Here is a 13,000-nt window from a genome sequence, read left to right as displayed (position 1 = left end):
TTTTAATGATCCAAAATGAGCTTTTCTTTCATTTCTTGTGACAACAAACTTTTGAACGATTGTGTACATCTTAGTTCAGGGTATTTCTGCCTGTTAGGCCTACATTTTGGGGGCTGTCATCTTTTGCGCACATTTGGTGGATAGGTGTGTGTATAAGCTTAAAGGGACCATATGTAAGACTTATTTGTACTCTTAGCATAAAATAAGCAAAAATGACCAATAGACATCTGCAGTTAATGTTTTTTTCTGCAAAATGAATCAGAGCGACTGACATTTCCCCCTCTTCCTGTGTTGATAACGTAACTACAAACATTTATGGAACATACAAATATGCCCACAAATGGACAGTGAACAGGAATCAAGCATGGGCACACGATCAGCCAGTTTTTCAAATGAATGCTGTTTGGCAGAGTTTGAAAGTAGACAGATTATGAGAGCAAGCACTTTTGTTTTCAAAACCAAGAAGCACGTGCCTATATGTTCAGACATGTAGGTCGGGTTTAAAGTAGCAAGCTCTTAGAAATGAGTGGTTTCTGTAGTTACACCTACTCAGGTGTCAGGCAAGCAGGGCAGACTGCCATCAGTCCAACAAAAACGAATAAGACTATAAACCTATAAGTAAACCACATCGCATCAACCAGTGCTATGATAACTGATTTAATGTGGCCAGTTGTCTGTCTATAACCAGCAGAACATATTTTCCCTGTCACAATATTAAAGGATATTAAAGCCTGACACAGGGTTGAGTGATTATAATGGCTGCCCAAACTTCTGGCTGCCCAAACTTCTCCTTGGAAATATTCTAGTGGGGTTTCATTCCATTTTGTCAAATTTAGTAAAACACATTTGTACTTTGTTAACCAATTATGTACTACATCAGCCTTTTCATATATATTACAACTTGAAAAAAAGAACACATTTGTAACATACCCACTGAATTGCTTCAGATCCAAAAATGCATTTTTAACTAGCTGAATTGGATATGCTAAATTCATGTAGGACAGGATACCTAAAGGCAGAGTTCCCTGAAGATGAATGGGCCACCCTGATGGTTAAACTGGGAATGTCAGCTCACGACAAGCGCACAGCTTAATCAACTCAACAACCTTTCTTATAATTAACAATAATTGTTTTGCTTTTTCTCAGAATGTCCTGAACCAGTTTTCTGATATACTCCTCAGGATGTAGACGCTGCCAGACTCGCACACTGTTTGAACCTTTTATGTTCAGATGAGTAAAATATATGTATGAGCAGATAATCACAATTTTGACATGCCCTTGGGACCCCTGTCCAAAATGGATCAGATGATATTTGGTTTCAGTTTCAGCTGCCTGGCAGGGCATTGAAGTTTACAGGTCTTGAGCTAGTTTACATTGCACTTTTAAACAGATCCAGATGAGGGCGACAGTGTGCACACACACTCAGTGGGAAAATAAAGATAGATTGGGACAATTACGGTATAGGCCAAGAGCACATTTTATTTTTACAGAGCGGCTTTATCCACAACAAAAAAAAAAGTATATGATAAAATGTATGCAAAGTACTTCAAAATCACAGAGACATCAAGGATGTTCTAAACAACATGGTAGCCGTGCTTTATTTAGTCATTGCATTATCTGTGTATAGACAGTTATAAACATTTATAATGCTCCTCTGCTACTCCAGCTGCAGTATATTCATAATGTGCAAAGACTCATCAAAAATTGATCATAACTATGCTATATTTGTTGCTTGTCACTAAATGTATCTTTATTCTTCTAGGCGGCTCTTAGTCTATTGATATGGCATTATTATCACTACTATAAACAGAAATTACAAATAAAATAAGTCATATTGTTTTGCAAGTGCAGATACATTCATGCTTCAAAGACATATTCAATGTAACAGGTTTTCATTTTATAAATATTCTTCTTGGAGCTTTTTATTCTTTCAGCTGTGAAATATTCCTGAAGGTGTCCAACACGTTACAGATTGCATTGAACTCAGGTTTTTCAGCACCATTTCACCCTGCTTAATTAGTAGGGAGCGTGGGAATGTGTCCTTATGTGCATCTGTGTCTGTATAACTTCATCGATGGCTGATCGTGTGTGTATAGGTGTGTCTGTGCTGAAGCAGTCGAACTCCAGGCCTGTCCCTAGATGACGATAGACCTCAGGTGTCTAAAACACATGACGACATCTAGGGGGACAGGGGGACTTAGGTGGTTCCCATCCAGACGCAGGTATCTGTTGGGTATCAATCAATCAACCAATCAATCTGTCTGTCCGTCCATCTGTGTGCCTGTCCATCTATCAGTCAATAAATCAATCAATCGGGTCATTCCTAAGATGCACTGCAGTTTGGACCTGACAATTTGTGCCCAAAAAAACCCTAATTTTTCCAAAGAAGCTTGTGTTTGACATTCTGAAAAAGAAAATTTGGTTAGGTCCAGAAACAACTGGACAATGACACAAGTTTTGATATTTTGGCTGTTTACCTAAATATATTAAAGTCATAGTTAAATAATGAATATGGGCTTAGTGCAGTCTCACAGCTCTGATTTGAGGGTGTTCACATCCAAATTGGAAGAAGGGTTTAGGAATTACAACTCTTTAATATGTAGCCCCCTCTTATTCAAGGGACCAAAAGTAATTGGAAAATTGACTCAAAAGCTGTTTCATGGACTGTTGTAGGCTATTCCTTCGTTATTTCTATATCAATTAAGCAGGTAAGAGGTCTGGAGTTGATTCCAGTTGTGGCTTTCGCATTTGGAAGCTGTTGCTGTGAGCCCACAACAGGCGGTCAAAGGAGCTCTCAATGCAAGTGAAACAGGCTGCAAAGAAAATCCATCAGAGAGATAGCAGGTGACATTAGAAGTGGCAAAATAAACAGTTTTGGTACTTTCAGAGAAAATAAATGCACTGGTGACCTCTGCAACACAAAAAGGCCTGGACGTCCACGGAAGACAACAGCGGTGGATGATCATAGGATCCTTTCCATGGTAAAGAAAACCCCCTTCACAACATCCAGCCAAGTGAAAAACACACTACAGTAGGTAGACATCATTATCCAAGTCTACCATGAAGAGAAGATTCAAGAATAGAAAAGCCAGATTAGACTGGACAAAAATCATATAAAAAAGCCAGCCCAGTTCTGGAACAGCATTCTTTGAACAGATTAAACTAAGATCAACCTGTACCAGAATGATGGGAAGAAAAAAGTATGGAGAAGGCTTAGAACGGCTCATGATCCAAAGCATACCACATCATCTGTAAAACACAGGGGAGGCAGTGGGATGGCATGGGCATGCATGGCACTAGTCACTAGTGTTTATTGATGATAAGACAGAAGCAGCCGGATGAATTCTGAAGTGTATAGGGATATATTGTCTGCTCAGATTCAGCCAAATTCTGCGAAGTTGATTGGACAGCGCTTCACTTTACAGATGGACAATGACTCAAAACATACTGAGAAAGCAACCCAGGAGGTGTTTATGGTATAGAAGTGGAATATTTTGCAATGGCTGTGTCAATCACCTGATCTCAACCCAATCGAGCATGCAGTTTACTTGCTGAAGACAAACTTAAGTCAAAAAGGCCCACGAAAAAACGACTGAAGACCGCTGCGGTAAAGGCCTGGCAAAGCATCATGAAGGAGGAAACCCAGCATTTGGTGATGTCCATGTTTTCCAGACTTCAAGCAGTCATTGCCTGCAAAGGATTCTCGACAAAGTATTAAAAATGAACATTATATTTATGATGTTAATTTGTTTTATTTCATTTGAGCCCCTGAAATAAGGGGACTGTGTATGAAAATGGTTGCATACAATATTTTTGTTCAACCGCTTGAATTTAAGCTGAAAGTCTGCACTCTCTGGTGGCACACAGAGCCAAAATTATGGAAATTGTGTCAGTGTCCAAATATTTCCCGACCTAACTGTAAGGACATACACAAAACGATCTGAAAGAAAAACAAACTATTCATCTAGATTTACATTTTCAAAGACATAATGTCCCTCCTCACATTTCTTTTATTAGGATAATCATTCAGTTATAATCATTGACTAAATTGTGTGTTAATGTCAGAACAAAATACATTTTTCCTATTAAGTGTGAATAACAATAGGACTAATTTATTGAACTTAAAATGTTTCATTGAATGATTCAGTCAAGTTAAAACCAAAATGTACATAAAATGTAATAGTATTTTTTAATTATAATTAGAAAATACCAACCTAACATATTGTTTATAGTTTTTCTTGATTGTTTACAAGCATCTGAAACCACAATAACAAAACTCTTCACACAGTGTGCATTACCAACATGCATCGTTGCAAAACAGTTAATCTTACCCCCAAAACTCACTAAAACCACTAAAACCACCAAAACACTTCTCAAAACATGTCTCAAAACAAGCTTGTTCCACCGAAACACTGGCAACAATTCTCACTCAGAAACACATACTGTCACTCATAACACACTGACCTAACACTTGGGTCGGTTTTCAGTTGAAACTGCATTCAACTGTGTTTGGATTGTCTAAATAATCTAACATAATTAACATTTTCTAACAAATATCTAACATTATCTTTATATTTACCAGTACCAGTTGCCATAATTTTGTTTTGAATGTGTTTTTAACTGTTTTGAGAACAGTGTGTAAGCATTTGAGAAAACATGTGCTGTGAATACAGTGGGGAGAACAAGTATTTGATACACTGCTGATTTTGCAGGTTTTCCCACTTACATGTAGAAGTCTGTAATTTTTATCATAGGTACTCCTCAACTGTGAGTGACAGAATCTAAAACAAAAATCCAGAAAATCACATTGTATGTATTTTTAAGTAATTAATTAGCATTTTATTGCATGACATAAGTATTTGATACATCAGAAAAGCAGAAGTTAATATTTGGTACCGAAACCTTTGTTTGCAATTACAGAGATCATACGTTTCCTGTAGTTCTTGACCAGGTTTGCACACACAGCAGCAGGGATTTTGGCCCACTCCTCCATACAGACCTTCTCCCAGATCCTTCAGGTTTCGGGGCTGTCTCTGGGCAATACGGACTTTCAGCTCCCTCCAAAGATGTTCTTTTGTGTTCAGGTCTGGAGACTGGCTAGGCCACTCCAGGACCTTGTGATGCTTCTTATGGAGCCACTCCTTAGTTGCCCTGGCTGTGTGTTTTGGGTCGTTGTCATGCTGGAAGACCCAGCCACGACCCATCTTCAATGCTCTTACTGAGGGAAGGAGGTTGTTGGCCAAGATCTAGCAATATATGGCCCCATCCATCCTCCCCTCAATACAGTGCAGTATTGTCCCCTTTGCAGAAAAGCATCCCCAAAGAATTATGTTTCCGCCTCCATGCTTCACGGTTGGGATGGTGTTCTTGGGGTTGTACTCATCCTTGTTCTTCCTCCAAACACGGCGAGTGGAGTTTAGACCAAAAAGCTGTATTTTTGTCTCATCAGACCACATGACCTTCTCCCGTTCCTCCTCTGGATCATCCAGATGGACATAGGCAAACTTCAGCCGGGCCTGGACATGCGCTGGCTTGAGCAGGGGGACCTTGCGTGCACTCCAGGATTTTAATCCATGATGGCGTAGTGTCTTACTAATGCTTCTCTTTGAGACTGTGGTTCCAGCTCTCTTCAGGTCATTGACCAGGTCCTGCCGTGTAGTTCTGGTCTGATCCCTCACCTTCCTCATGATCATTGATGCCCCACGAGGTGAGATCTTGCATGGAGCCCCAGACCGAGGGAGATTGACCATCATCTTGAACTTTTTCCATTTTCTAATAATTGCGCCAGCAGTTGTTGCCTTCTCACCAAACTGCTTGCCTATTGTCCTGTAGCCCATCCCAGCCTTGTGCATCCCAGCCCATCCCTGATGTCCTTACACAGCTCTCTGGTCTTGGCCATTGTGGAGAGGTTGGAGTCTGTTTGATTGAGTGTGAGGACAGGTGTCTTTTATACAGGTAACGAGTTCAAACAGGTGCAGTTAATACAGGTAATGAGTGGAAAACAGGAAGGCTTCTTAAAGAAAAACTAACAGGTCTGTGAAAGCCGGAATTCTCACTGATTGGTAGGTGATCAAATACTTATGTAATGCAATAAAATGCAAATTAATTATTTAAAAATCATACAAATAGATTTTCTGGGTTTTTGTTTCTCACAGTTGAAGTGAACCTATGTTAAAAATTGCTACATTTGCTAAAATATATATAAATTTGCAAATATAAAAAAAAAAATGCTCTTTAAGTAGGAAAACCTGCAAAATTGGCAGTATATCAAATACTTGTTCTCCCCACTGTATATTGTTTTGTCGGTGGTTGAGTTTGAATGAGAAAAGAGTTCATGGGTTTTGGGAAATGTGTTCATTGAATTCATTTTGTGTGAAAGCAATGAGAAATGATTCAGTTTGGTTCACATACACTTCCGTTTTGCTGACTGTGTCAAGAGTTTTGTTACTGTAACTTCTGTACTGTTCCATGCTTGTAAGCAATCGGGTAAAACTGTAAAGGAGTACCAACAATTATAATTGTAGTAAAATGTATTTCTTAACATACATAAAAAATAAACCTATTATATTGTTTTTCATAAAAAATATTTTCACTCTGATTTAAATTAATAAAGGAAATCTCAATGTTTTCTTATTTTATAAATTTTTATCTTACATTCCTCATATTAGTTAATGAATAACACCTTGGGACGTGCCACAGAACTCTTATTCACTGGTAAAAGTGTTCAAAAGGTATTTAATTCTCATTCCACATTAACATATTTTTCAAATTTAAGGATACCTGCCCTCATAATTGAAAACGTTGGGAATTTACATTTTCACAATTTCTCACTAAAGAATCTTTTGTATTTTCCCGGGGACTCAAATTGCATCGTATAATAGGAATCACCCAACTATATGCACAATTTCTTACCTGAGTCTGGGCATCAGAACCTCATCATGCAGACTGGGAGATGACAGACTGACCGGACACAACTGGGTCCCGTTAATACCTGACAAAAGAACACACACACACACAGTGCTTTCTTAATGCTACCATGGCTATGTTCTTAATGCTATCAATGCTATTAAAATGTGTGGTTTTAATAACATTGCATGTAACTCACTCTCAATGCTGTTGTGGTTAAGGTGGAGGTGTTCCAGCTGGCTGTTGAACAGAGGGACCGAGGTGAGCTGGTTATGGGCCAGGTGGAGGTCCAGCAGGGTGGAGACATTGAACACTGCCTTCGGTACTCCCTTATCGCTGAGCTGGTTGTAGTTGAGCCGTACAAATGCCAAGTTGAAAAAACCTTGGAAATAGTCCCTGTATGGGGAGGACAAGGGGGTTGCTGGAATTTGTGTCCTTCCATTATGTGGAGGTTGTCAAAAAAAGGAATTGGTATTCTGTAGAGAGGGTTCATCACATTCTCTCCGGCGTTGCACCAATTATTTTGTTGATTGTGTGTGCATGTGTGTGTTTGTGTGCGCAAGCTAGCGTGTCTGCATGCCTGTGTTGGACGTGCGTGCAAGTTTATTTACTTAGGGATGTCTTCGATGTTGTTCCTGTCCAGGAATAGCTGTGCAATGCTGTTAGGGATGTTAGCTGGCATCTTTTTCAGGATGTTGTGGGCCAAGTTCAACTGAACCAGGTTCTTCAGGTCTTTAAATGTCGCCTTCCCCATGTCACTGTCACTCAACTAACAGACAGGAAGAATGAACATTTAATGAGTTTATTAGTTTGTGTGTGTATGTGCATGATTGCATGCACGGGTGGCTAATTTGTGAGTGTGAGTGTAGGTTTGTGAGTGTGTGTGTGGGTTTGTGAGTGTGTGTTTGTAGGTTTGTGAGTGTGTGTGTGTAGGTTTGTGAGTGTGTGTGTGTGCGTGTGTAGGTTTGTGATTGTGTGTATGTGTAGGTTTGTGATTGTGTGTGTATGTGTAGGTTTGTGATTGTGTGTATGTATGTGTAGGTTTGTGATTGTGTGTGTGTGTGTGTACGTGTAGGTTTGTGATTGTGTCTGTGTATTGGTTTGTGATTGTGTCTGTGTATAGGTTTGTGATTGTGTGTGTGTGTGTGTGTAGGTTTGTGATTGTGTCTGTGTATAGCTTTGTGATTGTGTGTGTGTAGGTTTGTGATTGTGTGTGTGTGTGTAGATTTCTGATTGTGGGTGTGTGTGCATGTTTGTGTGTGTATATGTGTGTGTGTTTGTGTATGTATGTTTGCACATTTCCATGCGCGGGTGTGCGTGTGCGTGTGTGTGTGCCTTGTTGTGGTGCAGGTCGAGCAGAGCGAGGTGCTCCATCTTGCGAAAGGCTCCAGACGGTATCTTAGAGATCTGGTTGTGGCTGAGTCTGAGCTGCTCCAACCCAGCTGGCAGGTCGTTAGGAACCTCCTTCAACTGGTTCCTCTCCAAGTAGAGAAACAACAGACCAGGTATCTTCTCAAACACCTGGGAAACAGAAAAGGGCAAAGCAAGAGTACAAGAGTTTGACAGAAATAAAGGGGAAAATAAAGAGGTTGATTGAGTGACAGAGAGACGAAAAGATGCTGAGGAATAAAACAAAATAAATGATTAGAACTATAAGTTAACAATTTCATGAATTAATTTTAAAAAGCTCCCACCTGCTTTTGCACTTTTTTAATAAGGTTGTTGGCCAGGTTGACCCATCGCAGCTCTGTGGCATTCTGGAAGGGTTCCGCCGTCACCTCGGAGATGAAGTTGTTCTGCAGATACAGGTAGTGGACTCTGGACGGGATGACAGGGACCACACGAAGGTTCCGGTTCTCACAATAGAGCGCGTTGGGGAAGGAAGGAGGGCAGAAACATTCACGAGGGCAGTCAGGGAAGATGGAGGGGGGGCCAAGGATGGGAGGGGGGAAATCTGTGGGCTCCTGAGGTTCCTCCTGTGGCGGGCCAGGACGGAAGGTGGGGCGCTTGGTGGGTTTAGGCTTGAGAGGTTTCTTAGGTCGTGGTCTCTGGGAGAAAACTGCCCCGATCAGTAGACAGAGCACCAGGGCAGAGTAGAGTCCCACGCCGGCCTTCATTATCCTAGATGGAAACAGGTTGATCAAGATAGGAACAGTCAGACAGAGAGGATAAGGGAGAACAAAATGGTGGCAAAAGGGTTTTTAGAAATTAATTTATAAGATGTACAGTGAGCACTTTTTAAAAGCCCTGTAGTATGACCTATACAGTTGTATGTTGTGATGCAGTCTAAATTACTTATGGAGGCGTTATTCAATCTTAAAAGTGGATGTCCTGTTAGCAACCACTATTGTCAAAGTTTTTGCTAGCCTTTTACAAGGGTTTTGTAATCTGCTTACATAAATGCTGACTTGAGAGCAGTGACCTGTGCAGGCGAAGCAGGGAGACATGGTTGCCTTTCATGTCTGGGTGAAGCATTAGCTTTTCCTTTACAGCTGTTAAAAATAAGAGAGAGAGAGAGAGAGAGAGAGAGAGGGAGGTGGGCAATGCACATAGAGGTATGGAGAGGGAGATATAAAGGTTAAAAGGGAGGGAAGGGTAAGTAAGAAGAGGAAGGAAAGAAACAGGCAGAGTGGGGGCTAAAGTATAAAGCCTCCATTGTGTACTTCAGTCTGGAGACAGTCATTCCTAATGGGAGAAGTGAAGCAAAAGCTCTGAAGACGCCAGCCTAGCAGGAGACCCTGTCTCTCTCTCTCTCTCGCTTTCTCTGTCTCTCTCTCTCTCTCTCTCTTTGTCTCTCTCTATTTGTCTCCATGTTTTCCATCCCTGCTACAATCTAGCTCACCCACATCTCTCTTGGTATCTCTACCCCTCTCTGCCTCTCTAAGAAATCTTAAAGTCAAACATACTGGAGACAACAGCAAATCAGTTGCTGATCATCAGTTCGCAATTAATCAAGTTCCCAAGAACCATTTAGTTGTCACTGACATAACTACTGGCGAAGGACAAAAGAAATCTGAGCTTATCATGAGTCATTGGACAATTATTCTCCCAGCCTACATTTGTCCCAGCCAAAAGCAAAAGCTCAGAACTTTTCTTCCTCCCAAATGAATTCTGTTCCCTGGCAATGTGACTTAGGACAAAGTGTGATTTTCCATCTCAGTTTTGTAGAATCGCAATAGCTGTCATAATGACATCGCTACAGAACAGAGATAGACATGCTGACGTTAGACATCAGGAGAGTATTTAAATTCTTGAATTCAACGCAATTATGGTAGTGTACGCCCTCACAGCTATCTGTCTTTGAGTTTGTACTTAGGGAGATGAAGGGCCTGTATTCAGGTTCCAACACACGTCTGTTATGAGTTGTCCAATACTTAAAACATTTTAAGAGTACTTATTAAGCATTGTCAATTAATTTGAGAAAATATAAACACTCACATTACATCTCCTGGACCAAAGGGCTAGCAACTCCATTCAGAAGTTGAGTCAGAAATGAGACTGGAAACTGGTAACATGGGTTTTAAACATTCATGCTCACACAATAAATCATCATGTTTTCTAGCCACAAGAACCCTACATGTTTTAGTTCTTTCCGAAGAGAAATAACTAAACTGGCTGTGATGCAACTGGAAAATACTGAGACAAATAGAGAAAGGTCTACAGGCAAGCATGAAAAACTGTTGGACCATGCTCTGTTAAACCTACTTGAGATGGCAGCCTGAAATAGCCAAGCTGTTTCAAGTCCAGGGTGGCTCAAATTCATGAAATATTGCCAACTATCAAATAAGAAACATGATTTATTTTCCCCCCGGTAGTTGTTTTGGTAGAATGATATAGAAGATTTTTTGAATATTTTGGACAACAGATTAGACAGTGCAGGCAACATTGTTATCAATAAAGAATTATACGGAAGAGTTATATTGATGGATAAAAAAAACAGATTCAATCCAAAGAATCCAGACCCAACCACAGACCGTTCTGAAAAAAATTACATTCCTGAAATGTTTCTGGACATAGCTTCTCTGCTTTTTGGAGACCTTAATAAATTAATAATCTGCATATTATTGTTATTTAGCAGCTATACCTGGCATTCATAGCTGATCTTTGAAAGAACAGTTCTCTGAATCTCAGACAGATAGAAAGACATTGGCTGAGTGATTTACAGAGAGATTGACAGACAGGACAACAGAAACAGACCTATTTTAGAAGAAATAGTGTGTAGCTACTTGGCTGAATGTTGCCAAGCAGCAGAGTTCTAGAATCTGCTTTGTGAGAGAACAACAAGTCGTCCCTCTGTGAGGAGAGTACAGTATAACCCTAATTCAGAGTCTTTATAGGAACACATACTGTCGGGCTCTGTTCACGGCCACCTCTTTTTCAAAACATGCACGAACATGTGCACGCCCCCGCCACTGCCACACACATACCCACGCGCACGCACGCTCAAAAACACATCTACCTCAAACTCTCTCCGGGCCTTGCTATGTTCACATGCTGCTACTGAACATGTCGCATGTATAAGGAGTAAAAACAACAAAAAATAAAGATGCTCTTACCTGCCCTCTTTTATCAAGTCGAGAGTTTTCTGTCTCTCTGCTCTCTGGATTTCTCACCCGTCTCTTACCCCTCCCTCTCTCTCCCCCTCTCTTCTCCTCTTCCTCTCCCTCCCTTTCTCCTTCTCAGTGGACAAGCCTCCTATTTGGGTGGTTCCTTATGAGGTGGTCACAGTGCTTCTTCCATTGTATGTGTGTGTGTGTGTGTGTGTGACCCATACATACATATGTTTGAGGGTAGTAATTGATAACCTTAAACCGACCACTGAACTGAAAACATCCCTCTTCATTTTCCTAATCTCACTCATTCAATCACTCTATTATTTCTTTATGCATGGCTGCACTGCTTTCCCATGTGTCTTTCATTTAACTCTCTCTCTGGTAGGTTTATATTTGTAGCTGTATAGTGTTCTGGGTCATTTGCTGGAAAATAGCTTCGTTTTGGAGGAAAAAGCAAGATCAAAATGTAATATTTTTTATTGTAAACTGTGTTTCAGAATCTGCCCAATAGAGTCCAGTGATTCTGCATCAGCACACAGGCAGACAGGAGCAGTATGTTTATAGGTCATTGAGTCATGTGTTTTTATACTGATTGTTGAACTTCATGTGGTGTGATCATAGTGATGTGATTTTTATGTGATCATTAAGCTTTGCATTTTGTGTTGTGGTTTATCACACAGAGCAGCTTGGGACTCTTTATTAGGTCTGTGTGTTTGGGCTGAGATTACAGAAACGTTAACAGCGTGTTCCGTCAGCAGCACGCAGGTCGAGTAACGAGAACACGTGGAGAACTGTTTCCCCTCCTCCCTTGCTCCCTTGCTCCCTTGGTCCCATGCCTATATCTCGCCCCTCTCTTTCATTTGTTTTTATTTTACCCTGCTTTTTCTCTCTCCTTCCCACTCTCTAAACCCCCCTTTCAATTATCCCAACTCACGTTTTCTGGACCCTACAGCCATGCGCTCCATAACCCACACCGGTACTGTTTCTGCATCCTATCCTAACTACAGTGGATATAAAAAGTGTACACACCCCTGTTAAAATGCCAGGATCTTGTGATGTAAAAGAATGAGACAAAGATAAATCATGTCAGAACTTTTTCCACCTTTAATGTGACCTATAACATGAACAATTCAATTGAAAAACAAACTGAAATCTTTGAGGGGGAAAAAGAAAAAACTCACAATAACCTGGTTGCATAAGTGTGCACACCCTTCTTTTTGGGTAGGAGTCTATTAGCATGGCATATCTTGATGTGGCAGTATTTGCCCACTCCTCTTTGCAAAAGTGCTCCAAATCTGTCAGATTGCGAGGACATCTCCTGTGCACAGCCCTCTTCAGATCACCCCACAGATGTTCAATTGGGTTCAGCTCTGGGCTCTGGCTGGGCCATTCCAAAATGTTAATCTTCTGGTGAAGCCATGCTTTTGTGGATTTGGATGTGTGCTTTTGGTCATCGTCGTGCTGAAAGCTGAACTTCCTCTTCATCTTCAGCTTTCTAACTGATGCCTGCATGTTTTGTGCCAAAATTGCCTGGTATTTGG

General features: G+C 40.7%; 1 protein-coding gene across 2 annotated transcripts; it reads right to left on the bottom strand.

Annotated features, from left to right (window-relative positions):
* Positions 1-1,568: 1,568 nt before the first annotated feature.
* Positions 1,569-11,583, bottom strand: prelp (proline/arginine-rich end leucine-rich repeat protein). Of its 2 annotated transcripts, XM_010881092.4 has the most exons (8): positions 11,463-11,581; positions 9,303-9,398; positions 8,601-9,027; positions 8,242-8,427; positions 7,518-7,675; positions 7,106-7,302; positions 6,913-6,991; positions 1,569-2,226 (listed from the first exon to the last, which is right to left on the bottom strand). In XM_010881092.4, coding segments are annotated over exons 2-8 (1,140 nt in total). In that variant the 5' UTR covers positions 9,305-9,398; positions 11,463-11,581; the 3' UTR covers positions 1,569-2,135. The 2 variants fall into 2 exon arrangements, with proteins under 2 accessions (XP_010879394.1, XP_010879395.1); XM_010881093.3 differs by lacking the exon at positions 9,303-9,398 and having other exon boundaries at positions 11,463-11,583.
* Between the last annotated feature and the right edge of the window lie 1,417 nt (positions 11,584-13,000).

The sequence above is a fragment of the Esox lucius genome, chromosome 17, assembly GCF_011004845.1.
Source record: "Esox lucius isolate fEsoLuc1 chromosome 17, fEsoLuc1.pri, whole genome shotgun sequence".
In the NCBI taxonomy this organism is placed as follows: Eukaryota; Metazoa; Chordata; class Actinopteri; order Esociformes; family Esocidae; genus Esox; species Esox lucius.
Note: the sequence above shows the minus strand (reverse complement) of the source record. Positions and strands in the feature narration are given on the sequence as shown.